The sequence below is a fragment of the Coenobita brevimanus genome, chromosome 71 (genome assembly GCF_032717465.1).
Source record: "Coenobita brevimanus isolate Jiangsu-jjx chromosome 71, ASM3271746v2, whole genome shotgun sequence".
Classification (NCBI taxonomy): domain Eukaryota; kingdom Metazoa; phylum Arthropoda; class Malacostraca; order Decapoda; family Coenobitidae; genus Coenobita; species Coenobita brevimanus.
The window spans coordinates 33,923,376-33,947,218 of NC_137024.1; the positions used below are offsets into that span (position 1 = coordinate 33,923,376).

The 23,843-nt window shown below is 39.9% G+C and overlaps 1 protein-coding gene across 5 annotated transcripts in view; it reads left to right on the plus strand.

Moving 5' to 3' along the window:
• The window catches only part of E(z) (histone-lysine N-methyltransferase E(z)), a 347,474-nt gene that overhangs the window by 50,985 nt on the left and 272,646 nt on the right, over window positions 1-23,843 (plus strand). For all 5 annotated transcript variants that reach the window (XM_080277920.1, XM_080277924.1, XM_080277921.1 and 2 more), the window contains exon 4: window positions 18,068-18,253. In XM_080277920.1, the coding sequence (XP_080134046.1) occupies window positions 18,068-18,253 (186 nt within the window). The remainder of the gene's footprint in view (window positions 1-18,067; window positions 18,254-23,843) is intronic.

Sequence of the window (23,843 nt, forward strand, 5' to 3'; positions counted from 1 at the left end):
TGAGTGACGGGAAGACCGCCGCCGCGCTGCATGTCGGCCGTACGCTCCGTTAATTTTAGCCTTATTTTCAGCTCTTATTGTACAAATACGGATTCCAAACTACCTGTATGTTGTAGTATAAAGTTTACTGTGACAGAATGAGGCTGTGGTAGAGGGGAAACCGGGTTGCTGGAGGTGTGAAAATGAAAATTTTGTTACCCAACTTTGCAAGTCTCCACAAGTCCTTGGGTAGTCCATGAAGGCTCAACATCTGTCTCTGGAGAAAGCTGAATGTAAGTACTATCTGCCATACCAAGTATAATGTTCTAGGGCTAATCTCTGATTTTTGGCTAATATTTTCCTACAGGTACTCAGACTGCGATCCAACCCCGCCACATGGGGGGGGGGGGTCGGCTGTCCATGGCCGCGTTTTAGGGGTTAAGAGCATTACTACATAAAATGGAAGAGAAATCGGAAAGAATTATACCAACTGGAGATTTTAATACAAATATAAATTGGAATACTCTAGAAAGCTGTTGGGACCAAAAGCTCCTGGATCTCGTGCAAGAGTTTTTCCTAACGCAACATGTGAGGGAAACCACCAGAAAAAGAGGACTCGATGTACATTCAATGCTAGATCTCATATTTACTAGGCAAAAAAATGATATTGACAGTTTAATATATCACCCTCCACTCGGCAAAAGCGACCATGCAGTACTAAGTTGCAACTTCAGGATAGCATATGACATAGTTTACGGCAATGAAAGTTACAAAAAGAGTCTAAACTATAAAAAGGGAAATTATCATGACCTAAAGAATTATTTCTTAGAAGTTGATTGGGAAAATGAGCTTAGAGGACAAGATTCAAATGCTGTATATAAAAAATTCTGTGAATTTTATGAAATAGGAGTCCAGAAGTACATCCCACAGCACAAAGAAGCAGATAAGAAAATACAGAAATGGTTCAATACAGAATGTAAAAAAATCAGAAGAAAGAAGAGATTTGTTGTGGAATAGATACAGAAGACACAATAGTGAAAGGGCATTCCAGAAACAGTTTGAGGAGGATATCTTAAATAAAAGTAGCGATCAACCGAAGCTATTTTACAGCTACATCAGAAGCAAAACCAAAGTAAAAGGTATAATAGAATCCTTTACGGACGAGGGAATCACCTATACACAAGAGATATTTGTGAAGTACTGTACTAAATAAGAATTTCCAATCAGTTTTTACAGAAGAAAAAAATTTTGAGAGGGACTATGTGGAACCTGCATGCCCACACATACTACCAGATATACAAATATCAGAAAAAGTAATACAGGAGGAGTTAAGTAAATTAGACAGAGGAAAAGCAAATGGTCCTGATGAAATTTCATGTTGGGTGCTACAAGAATGTGCAAAGGAGTTAAGTAAACCATTATTTTTAATTTTCAAGAAATCCTTGAGTCAAGGTAAACTACCTGATATTTGCAAGAAAGCAAATATTGTCCCCTTATTCAAGAAAGGAAATAGACAAAATCCACTCAACTACTGACCAGTATCACTGATCAGTGTTGTAAGCAAGGTATTAGAAAAGCTTGGGTAAATCATCTAGAAGAACACAATATAATAACAGAAAGACAGTTTGGTTTCAGAAAAGGAAAATCATGTGTTACTAATCTGTTGAGCTACTAGACAGAGTAACAGACACAATACAGGAAAGAGAAGGATGGGTGGACAGTATCTATTTAGATTTCAAGAACGCATTTGACACAGTACCACACCAAAGTCTTTTATGGAAACTGTACCATCAATGAGGAATTCAAGGCAAACTGTTTTGTTGGATGAAAGATTTTCTCATAAAAAGAGAAATGAGAACAGTACTAAGGGGAAACTACTCATCATGGAAAGAAGTGACTAGTGGAGTACCACAGGGCTCAGTGCTGGCACCAATCATGTTTTTAGTGTATATAAATGATATAGACAGTAACACTGGAAATGAAAGCTATCTAAATATGTTTGCAGATGATGAAAAAATACAAAGGAGAATTACTAACACAGACTCTTGTAAAGAGCTACAAGAAGAATTAAATAAACTTCATGAATGGAGTAATACATCGCAAATGGAATTCAATGTGGACAAGTGTCATGTAATCAAGTTTGGTAAAAGTGGAAAAAGACCTGATTGGGATTATATGTTAGGAAATAAAACTCTACACACATCAGAAAGAGAGGACCTAGGTGTGATTATCAATAACAAACTATCTCCGGCTGACCACGTCAGTGAGAAGGTACGGAACATATATACACTGCTTGCAAATATGAGAATAGCATTCACATACATAAATGAAGACATGCTAAGAAGGATAATAACATCATTCATCAGACCAACCCTGGAGTATGCATTAGTAGTCTGGGGTCCTCATCTCAAAAAACACATAGACAAGATTGAAAAAGTTCAAAGGGCCGCTACAAGATGGATACCAAGCTTAAGGGATCTAAGCTATGAAGAAAGACAAAATAAACTGAATCTACCAACACTACAGAAGAGAAGGAAAAGAGGTGACATGATAATGCTATATAAATGCATATCAGGGAAGGAGAAAATAGACATAAATGATTACTTGACATATGGGGAAGCATCAGCAAGAGAACGTTTCGTTTTTCGTTTTCGTTTTTAAAAGGCTCCAACATGCTTGCATGTGTCGGCCTTGGTCACCTAATGGCGGCTCTCCACGCTGCACGATCCGTTGCAGCCTCCCTGTTCAGTCCCTTAACCCTAAGGTCACACTTAATGACCTCGTCCCATGTCTTTCTCGGTCTACCCCTCATCTGCAAAAAACTGTATAAGAAGAGAGGTGATAAGGACGTGAGGAAATTCAGTTTCCCAAACAGAGCAGTTGATCATTGGAGTGCATTACCGAATGAAATAGTGTGTGCCAAAACAATTCACAAATTTAAGGATATGTACGATGAATATGGTTTAAGACACGGGACAGTACGAGCTTGACTCATTCCTGTAAAGATACAACTAGGTAAGAAGAATTAGGTAAGAACTCACACACACACACACACACACACACACACGAACGGACGTCTCTACTGCTCCCAGGCCCGGGCCCAGCCACCGCTGCAAACCTTAAGTAGTTTTCAGGAATTATATTTGTCCTGTCTCCTATGGTCTTGTATTAAGTTTAAAATAATGTAAGTAATACAGACTACCAAAAATGTAAAGATTTATTGGCAAGAGTACACATGAATGTTTGTAGTATTTTCGGTAACAGCTGTTTTTGGTACTGTAACCAATCTCAAACATGGCCGATAGTGTAAACATTGAGGGACTCGAATTTTCAGGATTTGATAAAAATACTAATGTCATGGATCTGGTTAAAACATTGATTATGAGGATTAGTGAACTTGAAAAGAAAGTGGAGAATCTAGTGGTAAAGGACATGGCCGAGAATACGGAGATAACTATACAGATTCTGATCCAGTCCAATGAGACGGCGAATGAGGAAATCAGAAATTTGAAGCGTGAAAATAATGAATTGAGGAGAAAACTAGAAGAGAGTACTAATAAAACGGAGAAAGTGAGGAGTGTATTAGAAGAGCATAAGCCAAAGTGGCCACACATAGAAGAAGAACAGAAAGAAGTGGTCAGCTTAAGAGAAATCATCCAGGAAGAAAGGGAAATGAAGAAGAAAAAAAATGGAAGAAAACATAGTGAAAATACTGAAGAAAAAGGAGAAAATAGTGAGAGAAACTGTAGAAAGGAACAAATGTGTGTTAATATTTGGAAACAGGGAGGAGAGGAAGAAAAGGTTAGATCCAAGAGACTCGAGAGAGAGACAAACCTTGTGAGAGGAATATTAGGCAAGATTGATCCTGAGGGAGACAAGTGGGTAAAAGAAATTGAGGAAGTAAGGAGGATAGGGCCTTATAAGAAAGGGGAAACAAGACCAATGAGAGTCAAGTTGTCATCAGAAAGTGTAGTAAATGATATACTTAAAGTGACATGGAAATTAACCCTAGATAGGAAATCTTCAATATGTTACATATTAGGTAACGGGTCTGGGGGGGGAAAAAAAAAAAAATCCGTTTGAGATATTTCAAAATGCTTCAATACACAAATAATTCAACTCCTTATCTTTAAATAGGGCCAGAAAAAATGAAGTTTAATTGAAAAAATATATATTTTTTTTAAAGTTTATACAAAAATGATTAAATTTTAGGTGTGCAAATTTTAAAATTAAATCTTGCAAAATTGAAAAGTAATATCATGATTCCTTGGGTGGCCTGCAGTAGACTGATGTTGGGACCTTCTGTATACAAAAGGAGCAAGACAGCAAATTGAAATAAAATAAATCACAAAAGGGCTCAACTAGGTTACATTATAGGTAATCTGGGGGTCTAACATACCCCAATGGCTCTATAGAGCAAAATCAGAGCCAGATACAGCTATGACCCCATCATCCCCATGAAGAGCATCACTAGGCAGGAAGGTAATGAGATGGACAGATCTGTAGACCTTATGCTCATATTTTTAAAAATAAAATTTCGAGGACTGGGGTTTCTGATACCCCACTTCATGCAAAGAGGCAGGGATGGAAAATATTATAATAAGAAAAGAGTTGAATGAAGAAGAAAGAGAAGTTTTAAAATCATTGAAGGAACAAGTAAAGGAAAAAAATGATAAAAGAACAGAGGAAGAATGTAATACTTTTTTTTGGAGAATGATAAATATGAAAGTAAGGAAGTGGTTTGTAAGGAAATAGAAGTGAAGGAAACTAAGGGGGATGGCTATGGAAGATCAGAAATTGAGGAAGTGGTACCGACGGAGAGAAGGAGAGAAGAAGGGATAAAAAACATCAAAAATAATTTGAAGGTGATATATACTAATGTTGATGGTTTAATATCGGCAAGTCTTGAAAATTAACGATTTCTTGAGAGAACCTGAACCTGATGTCATGTGCTTTGTAGAGACTAATTAAGAGAAGATATTAATGTTCATTTGGGAGATGGTTGATACAAACTGTGGGGAAGAGACAGAAAAGAAAAAACGGGAGGAGGAGTGATGATAGCGTGAAGAACAGCATAAATGTAGATACCGTGGAAATGGGAGAAGGCAGGGCTGAAGTTATATATATGAAATTAGAAACTGGAGAGAATGTTAAGAGAGATATGGCGGTAGTGTATGTTCCCCCTAAGACGAGAGCATGGAATGATGATGAATACCTGGAGATGTTGTCAGATATGGCTAGTTATTTACAAAAAATAATTGAGAAAAGCAGCAATATAATTTTGGTGGGTGACTTTAACTGTAAAGAGGTGAACTGGGAGGAATGGGACTCAGGAGGCAGTGAGGATTCGTGGGGCACTATATTATTAAATACCGGTATAATAATGAATAATGTGATGACGCAATGGGTCAAAGAAGAGACACAGTTTCGAGGTGAGGACCCACCAGCAAGATTAGATTTACTGTTTACCAAAGAACCCGATGTAATAGAATCATTGAGATATTTGTCCTATAGGAAAAAGTGATCATGTGGTCATTGAGTTCCAGACGATGATAGGGAATGTCGAGCCAAGAGATGAGCTTCATAGACAGGGAAGATACAACTTTGGGAAAGCAAATTTTACAGGATTGAGAAAATTTTTGTTTGTCTTTTTAGTTAGTTGTTTTCCGGGGTGGGGCACTAACCCTTTGCTAAGGCCGAGGATGAGATGGAGGGATGGGGTGGAGAGGTATATGAGAGAGAGGGGGGTGAGTTGGGAAAGCAAATTTTACAGGATTGAGAAAATTTTTATTGTTTGTCTTTTTAGTTAGTTGTTTTCCGGGGTGGGGCACTAACCCTTCGCTAAGGGCGAGGATGAGATGGAGGGATCGGGTGGAGAGGTATATGAGAGAGAGGGGGGTGAGTTGGGACCGGGGCAGTGAAATGGTGGGGGACAGGGCGAAGTGGAGGCAATTTGTTAGTGGCCACCCCAAACGGGATTGAGGCATCTGGCAATAGATAGAACATTTTTTTGAAAATGCAGATTGGAGAAAATTCAGAGAAACAAGAGAGATACAGAAGAAGCGGGATATCTTTCTAGACCTCTATAATTGGGGGGTGGAAAAATTTGTACCAAGAGTAAGAGGGAAAGAAAACAGGAAAAAGGAGTGGTTTAATAGAAGGTGTATGATAGCAAAAAAAAGTGAGAGATAAGGCGTGGAACAACTGGAGAAAGAGAGGTAACAACAGAACAAAGGAAGAATATAAAAGAACTAGAAATGAGTAAACAAGAATACGTAGAGATGAAGAAAGGAATTTTGAAAAAGGTATAATAGACAAATGCAAAGATGAACCCAAACCGTTTTATAGATTTGTAAATGGCAAACCGAAACAAAAGGAAGGAATCGCCAAGCTGAAAGTAAAAGGAGAGGTCTATAAAGATGCAGCAATGCAAGCTGAAATAATGAACAAATGTTTCCAATTGGTTTTCACTAATGAAAAAGAGTTTGTGGAAAGGGAGAAAGTGATTAGAAATGTACTGGTGATAAAAGATATAAAAGTGGAGTACAGGAAGTGTATAAATTACTGGGAACTCATGATGTAAGGAAAGCCCCAGAACCGGATGGAATTTCTAATTGGGTACTGAAGGAATGCGAGAACAACTGGCGGATAAAATTTACAGTTTAATCGTGTGTTATCTTGAAGAGGGGAAAGTGCCACAAGAATGGAAGAGGGCAAATGTGGTACCAATTTATGAGGGAGGAAACAGGGAAGAACCCCTGAATTATAGACCAGTGTCTCTAACCAGCATGGTTGCAAAACTGTTTGAGAAAATCTTGAATAGATGGATAAAATATCTCGAAGTGATGAATATTTTGGCTGAATGTCGGTCTGGATTCAGAAATGGGAGGTCATGTGTTTTCAACTTGTTGAGCTTTTACTCAAGAGTGATTGATGTGGTACAGGAGAGAGAGGGTTGGGTGGATTGTGTGTACTTAGACTTAGAAAAGGCCATTGACAAGGTACCTTATAAGAGACTAATGTGGAAACTAGAATATATAGGAGGACTGAAGGGGAAACTCCTGGAATGGATGAGAGACTTTTTGAGAGACAGACAATTGAGGACAGTAATAAAGAATAGGATGTCTGGATGGAGGGAAGTAACAAGTGGAGTCCCTCAAGGCTTGGTGTTGGTGCCAGTAATGTTCCTGATTTATGTAAATGATATGGTAGATTGAGTGAACAGTTATGCAAGTCTGTTTGCTGATGATGTAAAGATCTTGAGGAAGGTAGAGGTTGAGGAGGATTGTAAAATGCTGCAGGAGGATCTGGATAGGATACATGATTGGAGCTGGACATGGGAAATGAAATTTAATGTAAAGAAATGTAAAATATTGGAAATGGGTAAAAGTACCAGGAGGCCATCACTGAATTATTTGTTGGGTAATGAATTAATCACAAAAACAAGAGAAGAGAAAAATTTGGGAGTGCTGGTCCAAGATAGTTTGTTACCTGAAAAACACTTTAACAAGATAGTTAGAGAAACTTATAAACTCTTGACTAACATAAGAGTAGCATTTCATTATATGGATGAGGAGATGGTGAAAAAATTGATAGTGGCCATGATCCGCCCCCGGTTAGAATATGCAGCGGTAATGTGGTCCCCACACGAAAAGAAAGATATAAACAAAATTGAGAGAATTCAAAGAACAGCAACCAAGATGATCCCCAGTATGGTAGATCTGTCATACAGAGAGAGGCTGGAAAAGCTGGATTTGCCTTCCTTAGAGGAAAGGAGAAAGAGGGGAGATCATGATTGCGGTATTCAGGTCCATGGTGAGAGTAGATAAAGTTGACGGAATGAAATTGAAAAAGTCAAGCTGCTTGAAGGATATCAAGAAATACTGTATAGCTTTCCTTACAGAATTATAGACTTATGGAATAGCCTGGACAAAGAGGTTGTCTATTCTAATAACTAAAAAGAGTCTAAAGCTAAATTCGACTCACTGAGAAACAGTGACGGGAACCCACGAGCATAGCACATTTCGTGTATATCACAATTATGTATATTAGGTAAATACATAAGTATTTGGAACAACTTAGACGAAAAGGTGGTTCAGGAGAAAAACATTCATGTGTGTAAAGGTAGACTAAGATAAAGGTGGATTTGGAGACAGGACAACACGAGCATTGCTCAATTCCTGTATATTACAAATAGGTAAATACACACACACACACACACACACACACACACACACACACACAAAGGTCATTGTTTGAGACAGGTGTACAGGTTGAGATGCCTGGTGTGAAAGCCACCAACATTCAGATGCAAATCACTCAGTGGCCTTACTACTTACTGGTATTAATAAAAATTTCAGTAATGCAGACATAGATGAGTGTGTATTATCAAAATACACAGTAAACTAAGCATTCTCTGGGTTATATATACACATACATTGAGGATCATGTGATTGCACCATGACAAGCCCATTGGTACATTGTAAACAAGAACAACTGAATGTAAGGCAGCAGTGAAAGAATTGTATGTTTGTGTATTTCCATTTCAAATAAATTATTTTAAACGAAATTATAATTGAATTCAAAAATATTCCAACTGAGGATATTTTATGATATTCCATTCAGTTTGGTTAAGTTACCATTGGTTAGGTTAGGTGTTAATTAGGCTGTGTTATGGTTAGTAAAGTTAGTTTAGACTGGGTTAAGTTAGGCTTCATTCAGTTGGGTCTGGTTGAGTGTTAGGTTAGGTTATTTTTTGGTTGTGCTATTTTATGTTGTTTTATTAGGGTAGACAATTCAGGTAAGGCTAGCGTATCAATATGTAAGGTTATGCATGTTATAATACATTTTAATAGATTTTATTGGGTGTTGGAAAGTCTCCCTTTCCACTTGATAAACAGACACAAGTGAATCAAGAAGAACATTAATATAAAAAACAGGGAAAAGACATTAGTCAGTAAACTGTCTTTAACCACCTTAAAAATTATTGAAATAATATAGAAAACAACCACAGAGAATAGGGTGTGAAACAGTTAGGTAATTCTGTTTAAACCAACATGAGGAAGTCTGTGTCCATAAGTGGCTGGCTTAGTTGTAGTCAGAAGCTGGTCAAACCAGCATCAGTTACCGGTATATAATACTCCTGTGCTTTGAAAATATATGAATATTTTAACTGTAATTATATTAATGTTTCAAACAATTACACACGATGTCATGCACACAGAAGTGAGCATGACATCGTGTGTAATTGAAAACACAGTTCAGGTATACCCTGAGAAATGATTCTCCTGGATGCGTTACTCTGGCTTAGCGATGGGGGTGGTAATACCACCATACCCTGCCTGACGATGGCCAAACCCTGGTTGAACGATTTTTTTTTTTCAATTTTGATGGTGTTAGACTTAAATTTTGTATTAGGTTGATATATATTGTTTTTAGACATAAAATAATGTGTTTTAGTCATACATGGGGTGATCATTGTCATTTTGGGGTACAGTTTGCTAAGGTTGTTTTTGCCAGACTTATAGTTGATGATTTTCAGATTTTATTTTTGGGTTTAGGTGAGTTATAAACTGCTTTTAGGCTTAATTTAGCTTGTTTTAAAGCTATTTGGGGATTTAGGTGAGTTAGAAACTTGTTTTTGAACTCATTTGGGTGGATTTAGGACTTGGTTGGGGGGGAACCCAAGGCTCAAAAACTCATCCCTATACTTTACATGTGAAATCTACCCTGAGATACGATACCTCGCCTAGCGATGGATGTTTTCCTAACTAGTTGTATCATTAAATCAGGTGTACCTGTATTAGCATTCATTTGGCCCAGGGTATTGCTGTTCATGAGTTTGGGGTATGCTTTGTGAAACTCATCTTCGATCCCAGCGGTGATGGTGTGGGTCAGTGGAAAGCAAATATTTGCAGCTAAAAGGTCCTGATTAATGGAAACAGCACGCTTGTGTGGTGATTTCATGGGCTGATGCACCATGCTGATGTTTGTGAGTCTTGGGTCCGGCCCAGCTCAGTCAGGTGATCCTGATGTTTTTTTAAGCCAAAAAATGTGCTGTGGTAGGAGTGCAGAATTTCACCTTGCAGTGATAACAAAAACTGCTATAACCATGTGTGCTATAACCAAGGGATCATTGTACAGTAAAATTATATGTTAGAGGCAAGAATATAATAGAAGTGTCATTATAGTGAATGGGTTAACACTTCCAGTTTTATATATATATATATATATATATATATATATATATATGCCCTGTAGTGATATGATCAAAGCAATCCCCATCAGCTCCTTTAAAGCACAGTTTCACCCAGATGCACAAAAGTACATGAACTTCATATCAGATGTGGAGTTTTTATCATTTTTTATTTTTTCCATGGCTTATATTGAGATTAAAAAGCACATGAAGAGAAAACGAGAGGTAAGTGATGATCTTCAAAGGAAAATTAATGTAATTATCTCATAATAGGGAGGTATTTTGGCCATGTGAAGAGGATGGAGAATGAGACTGGCTAGAAGAGTGTATATGAATGTGAGGGAGGTGGAGGGGAAGGGGGAAACCAATGATGAAATGAGGGATGGGTTGGAGAGATATATGAGAGAGATGGGGTATGAGTTGGAGAGAGGACAGCCTGATGGCAGAGGATGATGTACCATGGAGGTGATTTGTTTGTGGCCAGTCTTTGTGAGCTATAATGCAGAAATGTAGAAATATGGGTGAATGAAAGTTGAGGGATGAAGTGGAAGAACACTTGCAAATGGAAGTGAAGTAAGGAACAAATGAAAAAAACATTCTGTAAAAGCTGATGAACATTACGGGGTAATGTATAATAGTCCAGTTGGTTAGATGAACTAGGTGTGGAGGAGCGTGACAAGGTTTTAGCACCGCATTTTAACTTGATGATTACCCTGTAAAGTCCGCAAATCTCCATGACCCGTACCATCAAAAATACTTAGTATCGCTAAGTACACTTAGCAGACGAAATTTTTCATGAGTTGCACTTAAATCTGGACAGAATGCTTAAGTAATACCTACCAAACTACTTATTGGTCTTAAGTACACTTTGTAGACAACGAATTTATATACCCTCGATGAGGTTACATAAGTGTTTGTCATTTTACTCAGTCAAGATGCCCGCACAACAGTAACAACGAGGGAGAATATGAAGGGCTATAAATTATACAGAAACACGAAAGAAAAGCTATTTTGGGCCTGTATATGACGATTGCAATGAATTAATAAATAAAAATTAGACCAAGTTGAAATAATATTACTGTATAATGATAGATTTGGAGATGTTATGCTGCAGACAAACAGCCTGTGCAAGATCACTAGCACAAAACTGAAAGTATTTCCAATACTTTGTTGCTTAGAAAGATGCAGCTGTTTAACCCCTAACCGCCAGCTGATGTGTATAGCTGTCACGATTTTGGGTGCGGAGCAATGCTGGTTGACAATGTATAGCCGCAAATGTCTTTCCACCACCCTCTGAACTTTAAATTTTCCTAACTCATCGACGGGACCACCTGGAGACGTGGGGATACTTTCATTTGAAAGAGAAAGAGTTGGTGAGTCTTACGTACTTTATTTTTTTCTCTAGCTGTTATAGTTTGGCAGATATTAGTGTTTGAAGTAAGAGTATTTTTTCCCGTCACAGATATCCCCTGTAGGGAGGAGCGTGCAACATCGGAAAACCCCTGGCATGTAGGGGTTATAGGTGATAATCCTTGACATCTGTTTCCTCACGTACAGAGATAAATAAAAATTAGACCAAGTTGAAATAGTAATATAATGATAGATTTGGAGATGTTATTCTGCAGACAAACAGCCTATGCAAGATCATTAGCACAGAAATTAAAGTACAGTAAGCTCGCCCCGAACACTGTCTCGCTGAACACGCTCGCAATTATGCACGGTTAGTGCTGGAATACATATAAGACAACGTAAGATCAAAGACCCATTACGGAAACTATAAATTTACGCGAGAGGCCTTTGAAAGGCAAAATCCTCGAACATCAGCGCAGCATGACGCATGGTTTCTTTGGATCACGTGATCGTGCCCCGCTTTTCCACAGTACTGTATTTGTAAGTTTAATGTTTTCATTACTGTTCTGTTAAGTTTATGTCCGAGTTAAAGTACTATTGAATATCGTTAAAACAAGAAATAAAGTCATATAACCAGTTTATCCGATATGCATCGGAATATTGCCCATTTTATTTGTTCATTAAATATCTTTCCACAGTACTGTATTTATAAGTTAAATATTTACTGTTCTGGTATGTACTTGTAAGTTAAAGCACTTAAATAAAGTTAAAGCATTAAATAATGACTTGTACCAGTTAACCTGATTCATGTGATTACCCATGATCGGTGTCAAGTCAATTCTCCGTCAGACAATTCCCCGTCAAAACATGGACAATTCCCCATCAGGACAATTCGCATCCTGGACGATTCGTCGTCATTCTATAAATATACTTATTATGAATTAATCAATACTTTTATCAATACAGTATACTTATTACTAATTAATCAATACTTTGACCCGCCCCGTCCTGTCGACGTATGGGTACGTTGCAACATTTTGCATTTGCCGGTCCCGGTGACGTACTGGTACGTTGTGCAATTGCAAGGTCCCTAATTTGCACAATTTTCAATTTTCGCGCGTGATTTTTCGTACGTATACACGGGACACCTTCCTCTATTCCTCTACAAGATGCCAAGCAGGGACAATGCCTTACACCGCAGAACATCCCCCCTCCCCCCTCACGCCATTGTCTTGGCAATTCACCTGTTACCAGTGACCTGGCCAGTAAAGATATTCAGGGCCAGAGTGATTCCCCAATCGATGACAATGTGGAGGACAAAGTTTACATAGGATTAGAAGAAGAAACAGTCAGAAATAATGATCAGGTAATGTGGCAAAAGAAGGTCAGGTATGGTGATGAGTTAGTGAGTGAAACAATGCTTATAATGCCTATATTACTGCTTGAAAACCAATATACTCTCATACTACATATAAATTCATACGAAGTAAATAAATAAATACCGTTTATGAGTTGTGTGAAATAGTTACCCTCCCATAGAACTTGTTTTCTTTGGTGCCAGCCTGTTAGAAAACCCAGTCAGGTTAGGAGGTACTTCTACCTGGATCGAGTATTTTAAACCTCAGGTGAGCGATTTCTCTATGAATTTTCAATGTTTCTCACCAAAAGCGGAGATTTTAGCCAAAAAAAAAAAAAAAAATCGAAAATACCTCGGGATTGGGGGATGTCGGAGGTGCGAAAACCTCGAGACGTGACGGGTTAATAACTATATTTCGTGGGGATCCATCAGAGTCTCTGTTCAATAGCGTAGCCTTTGGATATTATTTATTAGTTGCACCTTTAGTCAATAATTAGCTTGTTTTTTCCTCAATGTAGTCGCCTTTTAATTATATTTTAGCGTCACCCATAGCTGTCTTCATTAATGACAGCAAATTGTCTTGTTATTGTTGTGACGGTCCCGAAACCAATCGGCTTCGGAAAGTTGCCTTGTGTTTTCTTATTTGTACAGTATATTGAAGTTTTGCTGTGCAGTACTGTATTTGTAAGTTATAACATTAAATAAACCTTCTAACCACATAAAGTGCTTCATATTGATTACCAATGGCAGGCCACCCCGTCTGGGATACATGGCGTCTGGCAATGATGATGATGATGAGATAACAGCAAAACACCACATTTAGGGGGTCTAGGAAGCAAAATAAGGAGTAGTTGAAACTTACACGTTTTTGCGCCGAACGGGCCATGGTAGGAACGAAACTCACATGTTCAGGGCGAGTTTGCTCTACAGTATTCGCAGTACTTTGTTACTGTACTTAGAAAGATGCAGCTGTTTGAAAGTGATAATCCTTGACATCTCTTTTTTGTCATGTACGAACAGTTTCTCTGAGACATCTCCCCATAGGACGTTTTTCCGTTATTCAGTCATAACTTATCAAATATAACAAAACTTGTGTCGTATGGTAGCGAATGCTGTGGAGGTTTTACTGATGAAAGAAATGGAATCAGAGAACATTATGCCACACTAACCTAACAGTCATCTTTTATGATGTGATGCAAGAGATTTGCAAATAATTTTGTCCCAACTTTCAGCTGCAGCTCTACCCCTTGGTGATGAGTCTTCATTATCAGTATATTCATTCAGTAAATTAGTGGTTATGTGCAAGATAACCGGGAAATGTTTTGTAAGCATGTTAAATAGAGAACCGATCATAACCTAACGTAACCTACCCATGACTTGTTAAGGTTAGGTTGTAAAAGTGATTCACAATGAATTTTGTCATAATATTCAGCCCTTGCTGTGCTGCCTGGTAACCATTCTTTATTGCATTCATTCTCCACAGTAGAGTGCATTTATAAAATAACTGGGAAACGCCTTCAAGGCATCCAGTACGGGGAACTGTCCATGTTTTGGTGGATGTTGAGGTAAGATAATGCATGGAATTTCTGATGAGTTTTGTAATAAAATTTGCTGTAGCTGTGCCCCGTGATATTGGTTCTGTATCATAATCCTTCTGCAAATTAGAATACATGTTTAGAATAACAGCAGAAAAGCAAGAAAATGTATTTTATGAATACTGTCCATTACCTAACCTAACCAGTCTTCGACGGGAAAACGACCATCGAAGGTCATGCAAGTGATCCACAATCGTCCAAAAATTCAGTTATGTCTGTGCTCTACGGTAGTCACTTTATGTATAAAATAACGGGAAATGTCATGCAAGCATAAAGAGTGGGGAACTGATCATAACCTAGCCTATCCATGATTTGATGGGGAAGCGACCGACTCATCGACGTGAGGTCACGAAGGGATTCATAATGAATTTTGTCATCATAATCAGCACTAGTTGTGCTGCATGGTTACCATTCTTTGTCATATGCATTCAGTCAAGTGAAGTACATAATTATAAAACTCCAGGGAAATGTCGTGAACACAGGGAACCATCTTATGCTTTGTTGGGGGAAACGACTACCCATCAATGGTGTCATTGTTAGGTGATGCAAAAGATTCTAAAAGGAGTTTGAACTAATCAGCTCTTGTTGTGCTCAACAGTAATGATTCTTTATCTTGATCATCCAGGATATGAAAAGACACTTGTAAAAGATCAGGGTAACGTTCATAACTTGACAGGGAAACCAGTAGGTGCTATTGAGTTTTTACTTGTGTAAAACCTCATTGAGAACATTGCTATACCCAGCAGTAATAAAATGTTTAACATTTCTGTTCAGTAAAACAAAATACATGTGAAAAATAACAAACAAATGTCTTGAGATGGAACAAACCTGAGTATAACGATGGTAGGTCAGTTACAAATTACAATTTGGGAGAAGACATCCTGCCAGGAAATTCAAATTTCACTCTGCACTTGACACTCAGAATATTGTAGTACTGTACCTCCTATTTGTGATGCTAGTAAAAAAATTTTGATTGGTCGTTCACTCTGTTTGACATAATTCATTGCTTTACTCTTCATGATTTTGCTGTGCTCTGCTTTTCATCTAGCTGTAGTACACTTAGGACTTTTGTACATTACTTTGCTGAGTGGAGCGCTAAGCAGTATCGATGATAGCATTTAAGGAATCCACTCAGTAAAGTGCTCCAGCCTGGGACTTTAGTAGAAGTCAAACCAAAATTCTGTATGTATGGGCCCAGGCCCAACTGCTACTGTAGTTGCAAACAGGCATCGATTTTTCAACTTTCATCATGGAAAAATTTTCTCAACGATATGAAGAGCTTGAATTTACACACCTGAAAATTCCAATCTCAGTCACATAAGCCTAATGGTTACTGCACAATTGACTGTCAATTATTATATTAATTACCCATCATCTCTGAATGAAAATGGGAAAATTTTGGCATATACCTAGTTTTTGCCACATAACCTTTCAACCATACAAAAATTACCCAAATCAGTATGAAACATGTGCCCAGGCATGAAACAAGCTATATGAGTGTGCAAAAAGAATGGGGGGGGGGGATTACCTTTGCATGCAAGATAAAAATATATCAATTCACCAAATAGGTAAATCATTTAGTTAGACAAATATTAATTCATATTTTGAAATGTACATTATAAATGAAGAAAAAACATTATCTATCTATCTATCTCTGTCTATCTTTTGCCAGACACCACAAACAAATCGCCTCCACGTCGCCCTGTCCCCTGCCATTTCACTGCCCTGCTCCCAACTCACACCCTTCTCTCTCATATACCTCTCCACCTCATCCCTCCATCTCATCCTCGGCCTCCCCCTCCTTCTCCCCCCCTCCATCTCACTCACATACACTCTCCTCGTAAGTCTCCCACCCTCCATCCTCTCCACATGGCCAAACCACCTCGGTGTATTCCTCCTAACGCTTCCTATCACATCCACATCCATACCACAATACTCCTTTATGTCCTCATTTGTCAGCCTGTCTCTCCATATCCTGAGCCAGGATAAATATGGGTATTTCACACCTCCAACCCTAGTCTTGTCGTGTAAAAATATTAGGTTCTGCATATAAATCTATCTATCTATATATTGCCAGACACCTCAATCCCGTTCGGGGTGGCCACAAACAAATCGCGTCCACATCGCTCTGTCCCCCGCCATTTCACTGCCCCACTCCCAACTCACACCCCCCTCTCTCATATACCTCTCCACCCCATTCCTCCATCTCATCCTCGGCCTCCCTCTCCCCCCCTCCACCTCATTCACATACACTCTCTTCGTCAATCTTTCACCCTCCATCCTCTCCACATGACCAAACCACCTCAGTGTATTCCTCCTAACGCTTCCTATCACATCCACATCAACACCACAACGCTCCTTTATATCCTCATTTGTCAGCCTGTCTCTCCATGTGACTCCACAGGCTCCTCTTAAATAACTCAATTCCACTGCTCTCACTCTTGACTTGTGTCCTTCCAGCAACATCCAAACTTCACTACCATGTAAATAATACAATAAAATACACGTCTGTGTTATATAAAACACTCAAAAACCTGTACTGATATGTGTAAATGGGCGAACGGCAGAAATAATGAAAAAAATCACACGTTGCAGTACCATACAATAACAAAAGTTTCCAATTGAAAATGTTGGAAAATGGGTAAATTAGTCAAAGAAACTAATATTTTTTGGCAAATAAGCATACATAAATAACTAATAACAGATATAATATACATTCCGTTGCATAAAACAGGTCAAGGGTAATAGCTCGTAAGTCAGTGATGCGATGGCGTGGTGTCTGGCTTGCTTGGTAACAGGGTGCGGCAGTGCATTATTGTGAAGAGAGGGAGGAGGAGGGGGTGTGGTGGGGACATCAGTAGGGAAACAAAGTCTGCCTACACACAGCAACCATGGAGTAGGGAGGGTCTGGGGATGATTTGGGTAGGAGGTGACAGATGAGAAACCAATGGGGCAGAGCTAGGTGGATTGGGTTTGGGGGGCCCCTGGGAAGTGGAGGGGGCTGGGGGTCCTCAATAGGAAAGGAATATGCTTGCTACACAAACCCAATGGTATAGAGGGGGTATGGAGGAGATTTGGGCGGGAGGTGACAGTGAGAGGAGGATCCAGTGGGACAGAGGGAGGTAAAGAGATGGCCAAGGTGGGGGGGGGGCAGTCATGCCAGACACCACCAGATACTGTATTGTTGTACCCATTTGCTAGCATCCATTTATGTAATCAGATAGGCATGGCAACCTCTCCCCAGTTTTTTGTGGCTTCTACTAAATCAATGTGTAGCGGACTGAATGTGGCTTGTGTAAAACACATAGATCAATGATGAACGGTTTTTAGGGGTGAATGAATTGATTGTATTAAGAGGTATTTGTGAAATGTATTGATAATGAAAAATTTAAAACATATATGCAGTTGCTCAAGCTGGCGAGGTGAAGCCAGGATTCTAAGGTGTGCATATGATAGTTCTTCCATTTTCATACTTTGTTTCCTTGCTGCTGGAGCCTACCTCACCCTCTCCCTTGTGGGAAAGAATTCATGAAGATAGTGATGGATAAAAATCATTACTGTAGGCTTGTCATTACTGTAATTTTCTTCCAGGTGGAGGATGAGACTGTACTGCACAACATCCCGTATATGGGTGATGAGGTGCTGGACCAGGATGGAAAGTTTATTGAGGAGTTGATTCGCAATTATGACGGGAAGGTTCATGGTGATCGTGAGACTGGCTTCATCGACGACGAGATTTTTGTTGAGCTGGTGGACACCCTTGTCCTCCAGTACCAGGTGAGGAGAGTAGGGATGGGCTTTTATCTTACAGTACCTTCTTTTTACTTTGGCATAATTTTCGTGTAGTTCTTGCCATTGCCAGATGACGTTATTCATCATAGGAGAGCTGGGGTGGTTGTGTCTGTTATCTTCTCTTCATTTTATTCTGTGACATATTTATCATATTCATTCTGTTGCCGGATGACTATGTTCAGCTTAGGAAAGCACCCAATTAAGTAATAGGGATTAGTGAAGGTTGTTCTATATCTAACTCCTACAGCTTAGTCTTTCATTAGCTGCATAAAATAATCTGTACCCAACAAAATACAGTGGTCATCATAAGGAATGGGTTAAGCCTATGAATCTACTAATTACAGTACAATCCCAGTTAACCGGGCGGCTTGGGGAATTCACCTTCCCGGTTACAGATTTTTCCTGTAGTTCTGATATTCAAATCTATACAAAGGCGATCATTATCACAGCAGTAAATACAATTCAGGTACTCACCACTCACATCAGGGGGCACACTAAGAGATTCCACCTGAAAAATTGCCTCGTAAACACACACCATGGTCATAAATGCACGTGCACGCAATGCCTTGCCGTACCGGTACTGCAAAATGCACCAGTCCATTCTGTTAACTACCGAATAATTTCTTGTATGTACTGTACTCATGTGGAAAACTAAAGAAATAAAATCCTGAATATTTATTGGTAAATTATCACGACACCTGTGCCCCCACATCAGCTTTGTTTACGATCCCGGCCCCAACTGAACTGACCGCCACTGTTTTGTACCATTCTGTTAACTACCAAAGTATTCGTTGTATGTACTGTACTCATACAAGTGGAAAAATAAAGAAATAAAATCATGAACATTTATTGGTGAACTGATGTTAAGACTGCACTGTAGAATTATCACACCTATGCCCCCACACAAGCTTTGATTATGGTCCCAGCCCTGACTGACCTCCATCATTCCATCCTTCACCTGCCGCCAATCAGCTGTTTTGCACAAAATAAAATACATGATGTACTTATGCAGTGCAAGCATATATTTTTTTTTTTCTTCCAACAAAGTAAACCCTCATTCCTATTAACATTTTTCTTTTTTTTTCATCTCTGCCAGCACACATGCGTTCTAAGATGAATTTATGTGGTGCAAGTTAGAGTTGGTCCGTTAGGAAGAAAAACACCGGCGTTTGCTGATTTGCTCTCTCCCGAGATGTCTGGTTTACAAATTCCATGCCTGTCTTTGAAACGATTTAACCATCTAACACTGAAATCACATTCGACTTCTGTATTCATTTTATTATGAAACTCTCTTGCTTTTTTCTTGGATAAGAGGACCAGAAATAGGTGCTCCCCTAGATCTTTCTAAGCAAAACCACTCGAACGATGAAGAGTATGCCTTTTTTCAATGGACTTACTTGTCTCGCTTTTCATGAAAAATTAATTGAGCTTGGATGCTTGAGTATTGATATAAATCGTTGGATTTCCTACATTATATTCGGTCATCAGTGTTTTATAATGTTTGCCTTTTTCAAGTCTATTGCATATGTCCAGCTTCTGTTTCAAGGTAGGCACGACACACTTACGTTTAGTTTGCTCTTTAGGCATTTTGGAATGTTGAAATTACCGTCCATCAGAGCAACACAACAGCAAGAGAGCTTGTTTACTGTCTGGTGGTAAAAAGCAGACTGGTGATTTGTGGAAATTGTGGAGGGTGTGGAGGATGACTGAATTCAAGTAGGGGAAAGAGGGAGGAGGAGGGCTGGTTAAGAGGATTTACTAGGGATTTACATTAACCAGAAATGCCTTCACCTCGCTTAGTCCGACTCCACCCAGCCTCGCGTGACACGATAAAATGGTGGTTTGGCGGTCCATTCAAAATGACGCACAATTATAACTTACTGACGTTTTTACCAGCCCTTGAATTTTCCCGTTTTTCTGAGTATTCCGTTTGTCTGGATACCGGATAGCAGGGATTGTACTGTATTTATGCAGCACATTAACATCAGGGTTGAGAATAAATCTATCTGTCTGTCTATAGCCTGACGCCTTAATCCCGCAAAGGGTGGCCGCAGACAAAACGCCTCCAAGTCGCTCTGTCACCCACCATTTGACTACCCTCCTCCCAACTCACCCCCCCCCCTCCATCATATACCTCTCAACTCCATCCCTCCATCTCATCCTCGGTCTACCCCTCCCTCTCCCTCCCTCCACCTCACCTACATACACCGTCTTAGTCAGTCTTTCATTCTCCATTCTCTTCACATGTCCAAACCACCTCAGTGTATTTCTCCTAATCTTCTCAACCACATCCACATCCACCCCACAACGTTCCTTCACTTCTTCATTCATCAACCTGTCCCTCCACATGCACCTCTCAAGTAACTCATTTCCACTGCTTTCACTCTTGACTTGTTCCCCTCTTGCAAGGTCCACGCCTCGCTTCCATACGTCAGGGTAGAGATCACAATACTATCATGCAGTGACTTCTTAACTTCCATACTCACCTCCCTATTTCTCATCACTGCTTTCAGTGTACCAACAACCTTCCTTCCCTGCTGTACCCTTTCACGCACTTCATCTCCCAAAGTTCCATCCTTACTCATCACACTACCCAAGCACTTTAATGCACTCACATTCTCCGTATCCTCACCATCCAACCTCACTGCACACTCTGTGACTTCATTCCTCTCGAACACCATAACTTTACTTTTGTTTACGTTAACTTTCAGATTCCTCCTCCTGCACACTGTCCCAAATTCATTCACGAAACTTTGCAACTCCCATTCATCTTCACTCAACAATACTGTATCATCAGCAAACAGCAACACTGGAAGCTTCCAAATCTCACCCTGATTCATTAGAGCCACCCCCACATCCACTGCCCTACCTTCCACCTCCTTTACAACCCCATCCATGTATATATTAAACAGCCATGGAGACATCACACACCCCTGTTTCAGTCCCACATTGAGATCAAAGAACTCACTGAGGTCACCATCCACTCGCACCGTAGCCCTAGCTCCCTCGTACATACTCATCACAGCACTCAACAATTTCCCCTCCACTCCATATATTCTTAATACCTTCCACATACCTTGCCTATCTGTTCTGTCATAAGCTTTCTCCAAGTCCATGAAGGCAGCATACACTTTCCTTCCCTTCTTTAGACACTTCTCCATTAAACATCTTAGAACAAATATCTGATCTGCACACCCTTTTCCCTTCCTAAATCCCCCTTGTTCTTCTCCAACTAGCTCCTCTGTCATATGCTTAACCCTATCAATGAGTATTCTACCATATATTTTACCAGTCACACTAAGAAGGCAAATACCCCTATGGTTACCACATACTTCTCTCTCCCCTTTTCCTTTGTATATAGGAACAATTATACCTGATTTCCAGTCCTCTGGAACCCATCCCTCTTCCCAAGCCAGTCTACACAACTTCCATATCCACTCCACAACAATCTCACCCCCATACCTAAGCATTTCATCACACACTCTGTCAATTTCTGGGGCCTTTCCCAACTTAATCTTCTTCATCGCTTCCACTACTTCCGCCCTACTGATCTCTTCCTCCCTCCTCTCATCTCTTCTTCTCCCAGGCATTCCCCAACCACTTATACTCGCACTGCTGTCACTCTCTACATTCAACAAATCCTCAAAGTGCTCCTTCCATCTCCTCAGTTTCTCTCTCTTCTCCACCAACAATCCATTATTCCTATCTTTCACTCCCCTACTTGCACACCCTTGCATCTCCTCCTCACTCCACAAACTGCCTCACATGCTGTGCCTATCTCTTCCGTGAATATCTTACATACGTCTTCCACCCCTTCCATCTGCTCTAGCTCATACCTTCCCAATCTTTCTTCCACTATGCTCTTATTCTCTGTCATTTTCTCACTATCTTGCAGTTTCTCCACTCTTCTCACAGGAGCTGCTTCCTCCTGTCTTCCCCTTCGTCTCCTCAACCACTTTCTTTGCATCTCTAGCCTGCCCATCACTAAGTGATGGTCCGAGACTCCATTCCCCCACCCTCTCCACACTCTTGCATCCAACACTTGTCTTCTCATTCGCTCATCCACACACACGTAGTCTATCATTGCCTTTCGTTCAACAAGTTCACCATCCATCCTCCTCATTACTCTCCATGTATACCAGTGGATCATCTTATGACGAAAGTAGGTGTTGGCTATTGCCAACCCCTTATAAGCACAGATGTCCACCGAAGCACTACCATTCCCATCTACTTCAGCTGGCTCACCCCACTGACCAACCACTCCATCCACTCGTACATTCCCAACTTTGCCATTCATGTCTCCAATCAACAGCACTCTCTTGCTCCTCTCAAACTTGTCCATACATGCTTCTACTCTTGCCCAAAACTCATCTCTCAGTCTTGCCACTCTCGATCCTCTCTCGGGGCATACACACTTACAATCGCCCACACTTGTATACGTACTTTCATCCTCACCCATACAATCCTTGCACCCACTGTTCCATACTCTCTTATATTCTCCTTCCACTTCTTGCTTATCATCAGACATACTCCCTCTCTGGCCCTCTCATTCTCGTTGACTCCTGCACATATACCTAAACCATATTCCCATTCTCTCACCCTTTCACCTTTCCATAACACTTGTGTAAATAAAAATGCACATACAGTAATCCCTTGATTATCTGATGTAGTAGAGCCAAAGGCATGTCTGGGCAATGGCATTGTCTGGATAACAGACTTCTCCTCTGACCCCCCTTTGTACGTAACCTAACTTTTAAAGTCGTTGTAAAAGGCCACTACAGTACTGTACATTGTACAACATGCTCTCTGTCTCTCTCTCTCTCTCTCTCTCTCTCTTACTGGACACTTCGACTTTCATTGTTACTGAATGTTCTTTCGTCTTCATCTTCACCTTCCATTTCATTTTTGCCTTCATTTTCATGCTCACTTTGACATTCACTTGCTCTTTCATATTCATTTCCATGCTCACTTTCACTTTGACATTCATCTTCACATTTACACTCACTTTCATTATTTCATTTTCAGTTTCACCTTCACCTTCATATTCACTTGCATCTCATCCTTTTCATGTCCACGTTCACCTTTACTATTACGTTCACTCACCATCACTTTTGCCTTCCCTTCTTTTACTTTCATCTTCACTTTCACCCTCACCTTCACTTTCATTTTCACCTTTCTCACACACACAAAACATGCTCACATGTACACATGCACAATCTGTCCCTCACTCATAAATATGCATACATATGTGCATACAAGCACATGTGTACACACTGAGAATGGCCGAAGGGGTCTCTAGTGGATTCTGGGTAAAATACCAAGAGACAGCATGGCACCGCAGGGTTATTGGTGGGCAAAAATGTTTGCGTGGCTGTAACTTCCACCCGGGCACATAGACAAACATACGAATAATGGTTTCATACAGCCAGATCACAGCATCCAGGTACATCACGCCCCCGTTTCTTCGACCGATTTGTTGTTTCGTCATTTATAAATCTATACCCCTTTTCATTGTTTGACATGGTTATCCCCACCACTCGACAATTCAGACTGTGTGCTGCCAGACAGACTGGCT